At 41.2% G+C, this 14,290-nt stretch overlaps 1 protein-coding gene across 1 annotated transcript in view; it reads right to left on the bottom strand.

Annotated features, from left to right (window-relative positions):
* Positions 1-1,094: 1,094 nt before the first annotated feature.
* The window catches only part of tmem86a (transmembrane protein 86A), a 52,021-nt gene continuing 38,825 nt past the window's right edge, over positions 1,095-14,290 (bottom strand). The window contains exons 2-3 of the mRNA XM_003214812.4: positions 9,485-9,749; positions 1,095-4,989 (exon numbers count right to left, since the gene is read on the bottom strand). Of these exons, the coding sequence (XP_003214860.1) occupies positions 4,562-4,989; positions 9,485-9,749 (693 nt within the window). The 3' untranslated portion in view covers positions 1,095-4,561. The remainder of the gene's footprint in view (positions 4,990-9,484; positions 9,750-14,290) is intronic.

The following is a 14,290-nucleotide window of genomic DNA, read 5'->3' on the forward strand; positions in this document are numbered from 1 at the left end:
ATTCTCTACTCTTCACTTCTCTCCATTGGGAAGCAGCTTTTAAGTTTGATCAATCAACTAATTCCCAATCCACCTCACAGTAATTTTGTCCAGCCCACATGTTACTAGCTTCTTTGTAAGAATGTTATCGGGGACTTTATCAAAGGCCTTACTGAAATCAAGATGTGCTATATCAATAGCATTTCCTTCATCTACCAAGCTTGTAACTTTATAAAAAAGAGATACTTGCAGATTAAAGAGACAGAGACTGTGTATAAATCTGTTGGGGGTGCTTTGATTTTCCTACATGGCAGGGAGTTGGACTGGTTGCCCTTGTGGGCTCTTCTCTAACTATGATTCTCTTGTCCGTTTATGATGGATTTACAAAATTTTCTGGATGTGGTTTACTAGAGTCCCGTCATATATGATCATTCCCCCTAAACCTGCCAATATTTTTGTTGGATCATGGAGGATATGTATACAAAGCTTAGTCCCAATCCATGTGGGATTCACATGGCTCTCTGGTTGTGGATGGAGTACAACTCCCATCATCATCTGCCATGCCCCCAAATCCTGCCAGTATTTTCACTTGGTCATGATGGGTATGTGTGCCACATTTGGTTAAAATCCATGGTGGGTTGGATTCACCCTGCTCTCTGAATGTGGGCGGAATACAACTTCCCTCATCCTCTGCTACACATCCCAATGACTACCAGTACATTAAGTTGGTCACAATGGGTATGTGTGCCAAGTTTGGTTTAGATTCATTGCTGGTGGGATTCATATGCCCCCCTGGATGTGGGTATACTACAACTTCCCTTGTCCTCTAACATTCCCTCTCCCACAAAAAAACAAAACAAAAAAAACTCCACTAGTATTTTATTTTGGTCATAATGTGTATTTGTGCCAAATTGGTCCAGATTGATCATCAGTGGCCATGATGTGACTCTCCTCAAGTGATGGAACTACAACTCTCGTCATCCCCTGCCATCCCCCACTTCACCCCACCAGTATTTTAAGTTGGACCATGAAGGGCATGCGTACCAAGTTTGGTTCAGATCCATCATGCCATGTAGGAGCCTTTGTGGTTCAAATATATAAACATATACATATCGTGACTTTTATATAGAGATATTTTTATTATGCCATTCTCCCGATATAGAGACTCAAGGTAGCTTGATCAGGATTTTTTTTAAAAGAAGCCTTCCCTTTAAACTTTATAAGATTTAGGGGAGCCTTGGCATGATGACTTCTCCCCCAATAAGCTCCCAAAAAGTTCTTCGACAAGTTGAATTGCATCCATATAACACATAACACAAAGTGTAACCAACTCAGTCCTCGATTCTAGCACTCTAAGGGTGTTGCACCTGGTGAACCAGGGTCTTATCCACAAAAACGTTGTAATGCTAGAAAATGTCTTCTTCCCTGCTGAGTCTGAAGGGATTCCTTTACATCTCCTACTAAAACAGATTAACATGGGTATGTCTTTGAATAAATCCTAAATTCACTGCCAAATATACCTCAGCAGAAATGGTAAACTGTTGCGGTTGATTCTTCATATGGGGTTCTGGATAAGAAAATAATCCCAATCAGATTCAATTACATAGGGTGGTAAGCATCAGGGGATCTAAGTCTACGTGTGTGTAACAAGTAATGGAACAGAATGCAAAGGAATCTATTACAACCTGACAGATCAAATGGTAGGCACAAACTTCCCTCAATCATATTTTTTCACAGCTTTCCTGGACAGTCTTTCTGCAGTTGATGGGCTCAATACTTTCAACATCAGATCCAAAGAGAGATAGAGAGAAACAAGTCTAGACTGAAATACCATTGCGGTCCTTACTGGCACTCCTAGTCTAAAATCGAAACAGGTTTCTGCCTGACCTCTAGTAGAAAGTCTGTAAGGTTTTCATTGTCCAGATTCCAACACTCTAGAATCCATGGAGCAAGAGGAGGACTCTTCCAGATAAGGTTGAGCTGAAATTCCTAACATTCGCCACCATTGGCCTGCTGGCTAGAGCTGATGTGACTTGCAATTCAACAGTATCTTGTGAACACCATGAGTCCTAGCCCTTACAATAGGGAATTGTAATCTACAGCAGCTCTAATTTTGACCTTAAGTGCATGCGTATATTGCTGTAATCTATTTTCAATCCCTGGGCTTTCAGAATGGTTTAATTTAGAATTATTCTGGCTATACTCATACCAGAGATTAAATGCTATGCTCAAGATATACTGGGGTCCTTAACACCTGGCAATGGATCAAGCTAGAGATCAAATCATGGAAAAGTCTCAGCATATTAATCAACTCAAACATTCAAAAATATACTAGGGAAACACTATGGCAGTGGAAGTGGTACAAGAACAACATAACTGGGTAGAATAAATAGGACCTCAATACTGAAGCACATTCCATATTTATAACTGAACAGGAAGATATCACTTCATGGAGTTGGACACAACTTATGCAAATGTAAATCCATCTGGACTCTACCAAGCAATGCCCCATAGCTAGATCTTGAAGACCAGAGTTGTAGGGCATTTCTAATACTAGGACGTGGCCATATGCAACTTTATCTAAGAATATTTTGTAGGGTGCAGGAAGTTAGAATTATGTCAAGAACTGCTTTAGAAACAGCCCTAAGAATTACCTTCTTTTTTAAAAAGGTGTGTGTGTATGTGTGTCTGAGCTTTGACAGATAACCAAAACTTAAGAAAAGCTATCTCTCTGCACAGTGCAAGCAGAACACAGGAGGGATGAAATCTAAATGTAAGACACATATAATGCCTATTCAGATTAAAAAAGAAACAAATGCTTCAGCATCCTTTGTATGCTAGATTGTTAAGAGAAGTCCATTAAATCAAAAACATTATGGTTAATAAGAAGTACACTCTCCCTCTGCCCTCCCCCACCCCCAAATCTCATGAGTGACCATAAGGGGATGCACACAGGGTCTCCACACAGACTGCTGCAGATCAGGCCATGTCAGGTCAGTTGAGACCTGATTTGTCATCCTAGACACACAGAAAAGTATGCAGCTTCCACAAATCACAACCCTCTCTCAGACTGATCCTCAGTGCTACCCTGTGAAATTTGATGAATGCGTTTGGGAAAGAGGTGCATTGACTGACCCTCCCAGCACTTTGGCGGAAGGGCTGCTGTACTTGCAAGTATGACCTGTATTGCAGCTGTAGGCCTGAAGGCACCTGCCAACTCTATAGTTCAAGTTGAAAAGGATGGGGAAGTGAACTTAACGTTGATGTGCATGTGTCCATAAAAACCGGTACATATACTTGCCACATGCAGAAATACATGAAAGCTCATTGGCTCCACTTTGAATAAATATTGTTCCCTGATAGTCCATCCAGCTCATAACAGAAGCGACAACTTGTTAATACTTGTTAGTGATCCATAACACAGCCTTTGTTCACAGTGACCAGAATACTACAAAGCAATCGTTGCTGTTGTGTCCTTTTTCCACCCACTGGCCTTGTTTGGGATTTTGGAGATGGGTGGGGTAGAGAAGAGATGTTAACTCCCAGTTCTTCCCAGATCCTCCTACAGCAATGGCAGCAGATCTGACAAGCAGGTGGCTTTTTTTCAGGCCACCTGGTCAATTACAAAGCATCTAGAAATAGAGACATTCGAGAATATTTAAACTGTTCCTCAGTTCCATGTTTGGGTGCTGGAAAGAGAGAATACGCATGGTGGAAGTCATCTGCTAAAGAAAGCCGATCAATGGCATAGCATGACCTGCTTTTTAAAGAAGAAAAGAATAAAAAGAACCCTTTTCTTATCTCCCCAGCCCACCCCATGCCTGAGAATATTGTTGCATTTTGCTGTTGCTTTTAAGCCTGCAGAACGCCAGAGGCTCCACAGAATTCACATTCAGAAGAAAGGCTTTCATTGGCCTATAAATAAGTGGTTGTATGAATCTGGAATTTAGACTGATTTCTCCTGGGGATAGCACAAGCTGTAATACCCATACAAACTCCCCTATGTCCTATCATGTTTTTCAAGTCCTGGGGGTCCCCTGTGTAGAAACACAAGAATTTCACAGTTGTACTACGATGTGCACAAGAACAGGGGCTTGGTCAAGCAGCACCGAGGCTCCTTTTCACGACTTGTACATTCACTGTTGAAGGTAAGGCTCTTAATCCCAATATAATGTCTATTCTCCCTCTGTCCACTTCCTTCCTTCCTTCTTTTTAAAAACACAGTTGTGAGAAGAGCCTTCTGCTTCGGGAATGTTCAGCACCAGCTTCAGTATCAGACAAATCCCATGTATTATTTGAGAGGCCTCTCACAAACTTCACAGGTCAGGGGTGGGGATTCAGAGAAAGTCAGACAGTAGAGTTCTGCAGAAACAATCTAAACATCCAGTGTGGGGCCCACACTCCAGCAGACCTGGCTGGAGGAGGACCAGCTAAACGCTAAAGGAAACACTTTGAGGAAGCAAAGGTCTGTGATCACTGATTCACCTAAACAGTCAGAATTGTCCTCAGAAATGGATAGACCCAGCTGCAGTGCCCCTCAGCTGAGTCTGTGAGTTTGTGACTGACGTACAGACAACACCATCTACTTCTGCTTCTTGAAGACCTCCTCGTCCCGGCTCTCTACAGCAGAAAGAGCAATAAGCATCTGAGCTGCATAGTAAGTGGCCATGATGATGACCCGCGAGTAGGGCACGGGGAAGCAGAACTTGTTGAGAGCGATGGTCAGATCCGACACCATGAAGAGGACTGAACCAATGCAGGCCGAGAGCTTGGTCCATGTCCACAGATCATTGCACAGCTGCACTCCAGCCATGGCCCGCCAGCCCATGAAGCCAATCAAGGCAACATAGACGGCCACCAAGTAGGTGAAGGGGCCCGAAAGGTAGCTATACAGGAAGGTGTAGCTGAAGCTGGACATGAGGGCTATCACCAGGCCCGATTTCAGATCTAAAGGCTTCATCCCAAAAGCTGAGGAATACAGGATGTGTGTGATGGCAAACATCAACAAACCTGGGGAAAGAGGGAAATCAACAAAAGCTAAACGAATCAAGATTGAATTAGAGCCCAATGGAAATGTTACAACAATGCAAAGTCAAAACGTCTGAGAATTTAATATTCCATCTTTGATTTAATTTTCTGAGTGCTGTTACGTACATAGCAAAATTGCCTATGTATAACAGACAACTTTAAATAGACTGAAAATAACCTGAAGTTTGCAAAAGCAAAAAAATGGAGGGGGAAGACAGAGACTATTTTAGCTGTCATGGCTTCATCCTACGTACTCCCAGGTGTGCAGTTCAATGAGGCAAGAGAACTACCCCTCCCTAAATTGCAAATTCCTGAATGGAACCATGGCAGTTAGTAGAAACATATAGCTATAACAGTGTAGTGTGAAAGGATCTATTTTTAAATAGGAACAGAACAACCTACAGAAATCAACACATACATATAAAAACTGGCAACCTGTTAGTGATCTGTGTGATTTTAAATTCAAGGTGCAGAGTTCACCCCTGATTATTCCTTGCTTAAGAAAACTTTATAAAATTCATGGGGTTGCCTTAAATGGACATCTGACTTAAAAACACATACTTACATACACAGAGAGACCCTTATCTCTAGCAACTCTATACAATAACTCAGTGTTGTTATACATAACTATGCTCCAACCATGAGTATCAAAGGCATCTACCCCTTTCCTTCACAAAAACCAGTGACTATCCATTTATGTTGATATAATTGCTATAGTTATCATTAGTGTGATCTTGGTTTCACAGTTTGCCAAATGTTATTGACCAGAAGTCGGGTGATCAGTAATTCAGGTTTTATTGGAGAAATATAAATAAATTGGCTTTCTTAGAAATTATATGTTCTGGGTGATGTCACTTTTTGTAATTTCTAGGATAGTCAATATGGCGTTGTGGTTTGAGCATTGGACAATGACTGGAGAATACGGTTCCAAACTCTGCTCAGTTACAGAAACCTACTGGGAAACATTGGTAAAGGCATTCTCCTTCTCTGCCTTAGAGGAAAGCAAAGCCAAATCCTCACTTTGTCCAGTCCTGGGAACTACAAAGAAGAATATGGAGAAGCTAGAACATGTCCAGAGAAGGGCAACTAAAGTGGTGAAAGTTTTGTAAGTAGCTTAGGGAGCTGGGTATGTCTATCTTGACAAAAAGAAGATTCAGAGGGGACTTGATAGCTATGTTTAAATATTTGAAAGGATGTTGTATTGAGGAGGGAACAACTGGTTTTCTGCTCCTGCTGAAAAATAGATTCCACCTAAGCATTAGGAAAATCTTCCTAATGGTAAGAGCTGTTCAGCAGTGGATATGCCTTGTAGGGTGTTGGAGCCTTCTTTCCTTGGGGTTTTTAAACAGCCATCTGTTTGGAATGCTTTGATTGTATGTTGCTTCATGGCAGGGAGTTGGATTGGATTGGCCTTATGATCTCTTCCAACTCTAAGGATCTATGAAATCTTTCAAGAAAACCCCGTGATAAGTTCACATTAGAGTCACCATAAGTCATAAAATGTTTAAAGGTATAAAACCATAACAATAATGGCAATAACACCCTATCTGTGCTGATATTCTGAAGTGTCATCAATCCACATGGCTTAATTCCCAGAGAATCATCTAAAATGATTAGCTACATCTTACACCTGACCTACAGGGGAGCAATGGTCTAGAAGACTTTCTACGGCCTGGACAGAGATTTAGAATAGTATATAAAGTATTTCCTTGGGGATAATAATACCTGAACCAACTTTTTGGCTGTCCGTGTCACTAAAGCCACTGGAAGGCAAGACTAGAGAGATACACCATGTGTTACTGTTATGCATCTTCAAGTCAACTCCAACTTTTAGAGACCCTCTTCTTGGGTTTTCTTGACAAGATTTTGTCAGAAGACATTTGTCAATGTCTTCCTCTAAGGCTGAAGGAGTGTGACTTGCCCAAAGTCCCTTCCCGGGAGTCCCTTCCCAGGAGCTAGAGCAGTATACAAATAAAGTTTTGTTGTTGTTGTTGTTGTTGTTGCCACCGAGTGTGAATTTCAACCCTGGTCTCTCAGAGTCCTAGTCCAACACTCAAACCATTACACTCAAACTCTGAATCTCTGACAAACTCTGATCCCCATTTTTCTTACCATCCTTTCCCAGGGAACTGCTAGGAGAGAGGGAGTTGCAACAGTTTGGGGCTTCTTTGTTCTACCACAATTTGTGTGCAGGGGATATTCACAGTGAGAGTAAAAAAGCTTTAAGTTCTGTAACTAAAATATCATCTTAGCTGTTGTTTACTGCTGCAATAGCAACCTCCAAAGTACTTGAAGTTTATCCAATCAGTGCAAATTGGTGGCAAGGATTGGGGGATAAATGGCCTGGTTTTGAAATGGTGCCCTGAAGCTAACAGAAGGCATATCAAACAGGAATTATTTCCAAATTCTTGCAGAGACTTCAAAAATTTCCACCATCAGGAAGGTTTCTCATACCTGCAAAAGAACAGCACCTGCCTCTTCGGATTGAGCTGTGACTCTCCAGGCTGAGCACAGCTTGCCAAACCAGATTGGCTTTGCAAGGCAGCCAAGTGCCAGGTCAGCAAAATATTTACAATTGCCAAAATATTCAAGGCCTTGTGAGGATTACAGCAGCCACTCACTCCTCTTCTACCCACAAGGTGAAGCCGTGCACAGAGGATTTCTTTCCCAGCTATCGTGAGTCAGGCTCTGCCTGGGGGCAACATGTCACGGTCCATCTCCTTGCAAAGGAAGGTTGCTTGTTTGTTTGCTGGAGAAAACCTCAGGCTCTAAAGAGAGAGAGGCACAAGCGCGTGGGGGTGTTCCCCACCCACACATCCACACTGTTTGACACAGATACACACAGGCAATGAATGTATGGAAATGTTAGTTTTGGAGACCTAGATGTCCCTAAATACTTTGAAGGTACCACATCCTGTTCCTTCCTCTGAAATATAGCCTACATCAGGGGAGCTAGGCAGGAACAGTCCTAGTTAATACTTGGATGGGAGATTGCTCACAACAAACCAGCTGCTATGGGCTACATTTCAGAGAAAGGAGCTGGCAAACTACCTCTGAGTATTCCTTGCCTAAGAAAAGCATACGAAATTCATGGGTTTGCATAAGTCAACAGGTATCTTGAAGATGCAGTCACACTTAGACTGGAGGCATGAATAACATGCCTTCCAACATTGCACACATGAAAACCAGGACATGTGGACACAGATATGGGGTGGCAGATTTAAAGGGAATCTCACCAATAAAAACATCTACTCCTTGCTGCTGGATTTATTATGTGTTCAGTTTTCAGCAGTTGCTATAAGCTGAGGACAAAATGGGAAAGTGGGAAGAGGAGGGAGAAACTGGGGCATTTTAAAAGCAGCTGAGCAAGTTGGATGGCAGCCCATTAATCAAGCTGTTTCTGTCAAACTGGGGCAGTTCAAAGTTATGGAGTAGCTAGAATATGACTAAATTGTTTGTTGTTCTTTGTCCTTTATGCTAAAGACACTCAAACTGGGCTTGTCCACAGACTCTCAGCTGCTGATACATGGCAATTCTCCAGGGAAAAAACCAGTTGTAACCAATGGGAACAAATATGGTGCTAATCCCTGGCATGTTGAGTGCAAAACATCCAAACCTGGCAGTCCCCTGCATCAAATAGCTTAAGACCCACTGCTTCATCCACTTTTTAAAAATGTTGTCTTTAGACAGAATTAGTATAGGAAAATGAAGACTTGTTACATAAATGGCTTGACTTTACTTATCTACAGACTCTAGAAAAATGTACACTCCGATATCATGATAGTAATTCTTTAATTTCATCCAATTCTTAGCAGTTGCCCTATACAGTAGACCTTGTTATCTGATGGATTTGTTTCCAGGGTCCCCTTGTAAATATTAAATCCATAGGTGCGCATGCCCCATTATATAAAAAGGCATAGAAAAATTGTGTCCCTTAAATAAAATTGCAAGATCAAGGTTTGCTTTTGGGATTAAAAAATATTTTTCAGCCACATATGGTTGAATCCGTGGATATAGAAGTTATCAATATGGAAGGCTAACTGTGCCTTCTGTATTTGGGCCTTTTGTCCAAAGGCTTTATAGACTTTACTAGCGCTTCCAATACCTGCAAAACTGTTTACCAAAAAAAAGAAAAGAAAAGAAGGAGTAAAGAAATTAATGCTATATGTATATCACATGTATTAGCAGCTCTGGCACACTATCTTCAGTTAGCTGTTTAAAATATGGTCTGTCTCCAGTCCAGAGCATGGGAGAGTTGCTTTCTTGGGGCACAGGTCCCAGAAACCCCTAGCTAGCTTGACCCATTGCCATTGAGGCTGGGGATTCTAAGAACTGTAGTCCACAATGCAACTTTCCCCAGCTTTGCTCCTGTGCAAACATCAGTGCTGTGTGCTTAATCATTTATAATTTCCAGTATGTGCTTCAAAGGCTTAGTTGCCAAGGCATGTGTCCTTCAAAAGTGGAAGACCATACTAACCGTGAACAAAGTAGCCTTGTTCTTGCCAGATGAGGAACGCATCTCCTATTGCCGAGAATATCAAGCCAGCAAAGATTCTGCAGGCGCTGCGGTGGGCCACCAGGAAATTGATCCCATGAGCCAGCAGAAAAACCCATAAGCAGAAGATAGGCAGACATTTGATAAGGGCACTGAACCAGGAAGGGCTGGAGGTTGGCAACCAGAGGACAAAGTAGACGCAGGTGGCTTTGAAAAAGGGCACCAGTTTGGGGCCTTCACTTTTCACCTAGAAGAAACAAGAAATTGGCTTGTAAGTTTCTCTCCTCCTTTGTACATACAACACAATTAATGAGTGTTGGCCATGCAGAGATGGTAAAACAAAATAGGTCCAAAACCCCCTTTGCTCCAAAAACCTACTTTCCCCTTTGTGTCAGAATCCCTCCGATCAGAAGTAAAGACAACGGCTTCTCGAACTTTCCCATATTTCCCTTCCTCCTGTGTCACCAGCTGTACAAACCTTGCTGGACTTTTCCATGCCAAAAATAAGGGGCTTAAGGGATTTGGGTTTATTTCTCTAAAGTACAAAAGCCTTAGAAATCAATCTGATTCATTATGCGGACTTTGAGGAGTCACACTGCTTAGCGGCTGTTTCATACATGGGGTGCGTCCCCTTCCTGAATAGGAATCTAGGAAAAAAGACCCAGCTGCACATCTGCACAGAGTTTAAGCTCTGAAGACTCCATGCAGCCATGCCTATTCTATTGTGGACATAGCTGAGCAATTGCAGCTTGCCCACATGCAATTTTTGTAAAAATAACAATGCGCACACACAAACAGAGCTTGGACAAAAACACCCTTTTGGGGTATAGTCTGTCCAAAGATAAGATTTCCAAGATGATGGAAGTACTAAGTGCTTTCTTTTTTGATCCTAAAGTCTCTATATTAGGAGAAAGCTGTGGGGGATATGAAATAAATACATTCTGCAACACCACTATCAAAGGCATATTTAGCAGGAAAGGTCACAGGGTTTTCTCAGTGGTTCCTCCAAGTCTCTTCAACTATCTGCCTAAGGAGACTAAGCTGTCCCCCTTCCCTGCTCCTGTTTCAGCAGCAGGTAAAAGGTTCACTAGCAGGTAAATAGGCTTCTCACTATTACCTGGCTTCTGTAGAATGTTTTTTTAAAGTGAACTGTTGCACTTTTTACTGTAATAATAATAATGATGATGAAGATATTTTAATAATAATAATAAAAATAATCATAATTTTATTTCTTACCCGCCTCTCCTCGTGGCTCGAGGTAGATTAAAACATAGCTAAAAACACATAATCATTGTAAATATTCTATAAAATACATATATTAAATTGTATTTTTATGAAAATACACAGAACAAAAATTAAAACACAAGACATGAGTTTAAAATTGATGATTAGAACCTACTGGTTTTAATCATGCTTTCAATAGTACTTTTTAATTTAATACTTTTATATAGGTTTAAATTTAATTGTTTTAATTACAGCCAGAATCCTAACCCGTTCAGCATAGCAAAAAATATATATGCAAAGAACTCTTTGCCAAATGCTAACATAGTGCAATGTATGTGGGTTACCATGCTAATGCGTGTAGTTGACAAATCAGTGTGGACCTGCAAAGCACAGAACCAATGCACATGCTACACTGTGTACTTTAATGTTGTCGTCAGCTAGATGGGAGTGTTATGTGTTGTCCAAACAAATCTGCATGTGCAGCACAACTTATGCGTGTCACTAACAAGATACAGTAAATATAAAAAGTAACACTAGATGTGTCTGGTGATGGTTACTTCTAATATTTATAGAATCAAGAAGCTCATTGTGTGGTGAAATGTTTTGAAATCTCACATTGGTCTACACCATCTGTGTAGACCTATGGGACCAAAATGTGTACAACCATCCACTGTGGCCACTACTAGTCAAGACTCGAGGGGGAGGCATTCACACTAGTTGCAAGATGAACTATTTTTATTTTTTTTCTAGAGTGAATCCTCTAGAATGACATTAATGGCTTATTTCATGTTCCCATAAGGAAGCCTCCTGGATACTTTTCACCTACCTTTGTTTTCCTAAATTCCTGCAGATTTCAGTTTTTAGCTCTGCCTCAGTTTTAGTCGAGAACAGGCAGGGAAAGAATATTTGCAAATGTTCTCATTTGCAGTGAGAAAGGGTTTCTTGACACTACTGCAAAAAGTTTTGCATTGTGATGAATATTTTAAAAATAAGGTGTGCTGTTGCAGGTAAAATATTTTGCAGGTAAAATTGTATGATGAGAAATATAATTGAAAAAGCAAAGCAAACATTTACATTGCTAATCAACAGGGAGGTCTAAGCCTTCACATCTTTCAATGATTCAATACACTTCCAGTAAGCTTCAGCTTTAGAGGTGGCATTCATATGGCCACAGCATCCTGGGCTGTGTCTGGGCAGATGCCACATGGTGGTTACAGGTCAAGTGCTTGGCAAATTGTGCCCACAGCTTTTAAACCGGGAAAGGGTAACATGCAGCCCAGGGATAACAGGCAGATGTCCAAAAATATTCTTGCAGCTCCTCTAGCCACCATCAACATAATGCTATAGAAAATACTGTTGAATGTTTCCAACAGACTGCAGAAACTCATTAAACAAGTAAAAGAAAGCTGGCCTTTAATAATTTCTTTTGGTAAACAAAAGTCAGAAAAACTCACCAAAAAACAACTTTTTTGGTTTGCCACCAAAATATTGAAGTGCACTTCACCTCTGAAACTTGGTAAATGCGGCAGCATCCCAAACCATGCTCTGGGCTGCAAAATTAGCTCTGGAGTCTACTGAGGTTGCCCAACCCTGTTGTAAACTAATATTGAACACTTTTTCTTTATTAGCTATTATTCTCCATACACATTTCAAAAACTCTTTATAATCACAAGTCTGTGCATATTGAATAGGGTTTATTTTTAACTAAGCTTTCACAGGAAGAAGTTTCGTAAGTTTACACGATCATCTCAACCTACGGAATGATTTTACGTCATCTGCACAATGAAAACCAATGAAATGTTCTAGGGGGAACACCATGTACTACGACCATCGTGATTTGAAAATGTTTGCCTTTGAGGAAAAGCTGTCATAAATGTAATCACACCAAGGAAAGAAATGAAAATGGACAGGCTGTGAGCAAAGAAACAGAATCTTAGGGATTTTCCAGTATTTTTGTGCAATTGCTCAATGCAGCTAAGTGAAGTACCTTCTTGACTAATTAAATCATTAAAATTCGCTATATCGGGAGAAATGTGAAACAAAAATAAAGCAAATAAATAAAGAGACTGCAGAATTTACTGATTTTTTTCTAGAGATGAAGAAGTGGCTCCATGGCAGACAAGAGATGACTCTAATAATGTTCACATGCGAGAACCTTTCAGAGAAAGAGATATACAAGTGGGGCCTTCTACAAAATGAAGCAGTGTATCCTTCCTCTTAAAAGGAGAACTTCTAGTTTCTAGCCAGCCATTCTTGCTAAGTTGGGACTCTATTTGGTTCCTACTCATTTCTATGTTTTCCCTTTTCCAGTGGTTCTACTACATTTCATCTATTACTGAACACATTCATTTCTCATTTGGATAAGACCGTGGTTCTCAACCTGTGGGTCCCCAGGTGTTTGGGCCTACCACTCCCAGAAATTCCAGCCAGTTTACCAGCAGTTAGGATTTCTGGGAGTTGAAGACCAAAACATCTGGGGACCCACAGGTTGAGAACCACTGCACTAAGATTTGGAGGAGCTTGTTTTAGTACTTGCTTCCCTCCCCCAAGTATGTAGGTTCGTTTGTCTTGTTTGTCAGCAGCTCTGTTGTCAATCCAGCTTTGATGGCACTTATCACTGAATACCGGCAGGTCCTACTTTTGAAATATTAGTTGCTACTATACATCCACCCTCCTTACTTTAAGTCTGCTGTCAATAAGAACCATAGGCACAGTAAAACATGTGAAAAATCTGATAAGCTAAGGGAACTGTTTCCCTGTATCAGCAGTGCCTGGGAGAGTTCATTCACCCTGCTGGACCGTGACCAAATTTCTATCATCTGAAATGTTCCAGCTGCTTAGATCACAAGGCAACTGTCCCTTCGTCTGGGATTTATGCATGTCCTCAGCCCACAACTGGCTCTGCGGCATTATTGCTTCCTGGTTCAGCACAAATAAAAGCCTTTTGCAAGACTCCAAAGTCTCCCTCCTCAGCTGTGCGAAACAGTAGAGTTGGCAGCCAGTAACGCTTGACTTTTTAAAGAGCAAGCCATGACTGTTTGCCAGGGAAATATAATTAAACTCTTGGCAATGTATTCCTATTTCACTTGATTTGGCATCCAAAAGGCAAAAGCCTGGCACGGTGGTGGAGGTGCAGACAGAGTGAAAGAGTAAAAGGGAATTAATCAAAGTGGAATTAAAGAGAGACTGGCATTCACAAAGGGCCTAGCAAAGAAGTGGGGGATGTGAAGGCCTTTCTAGCTGGGCACTTGGTTAGGTCCATATATCCCAATAATTAAAAGAAAAGCCTATTTGAGGAATTAGGAAGTATGGTAGTATTCAAATAGCTGGTTTGAATTCTTTGAGGGATTCTGGATTTTTTAAAGGGTATGCTTGCAACCAAAGGGTGAAAGATTTTATTTTTCTTAGATTCTCCATAGGAACCACTGCATTGCAGCAACCTTGCTAAAGCTATGCAGGTGGAGGCCTGATCATTACTGGGCTGGTTAGATGAGGTCCCACTGCAAAGCAAAGCAAAGGGACTCCCCCCTACAAGCTTCACACAGGAAAGGCAGGGAATGCAAA

Source organism: Anolis carolinensis, chromosome 1 (genome assembly GCF_035594765.1).
Source record: "Anolis carolinensis isolate JA03-04 chromosome 1, rAnoCar3.1.pri, whole genome shotgun sequence".
NCBI lineage: Eukaryota > Metazoa > Chordata > Lepidosauria > Squamata > Dactyloidae > Anolis > Anolis carolinensis.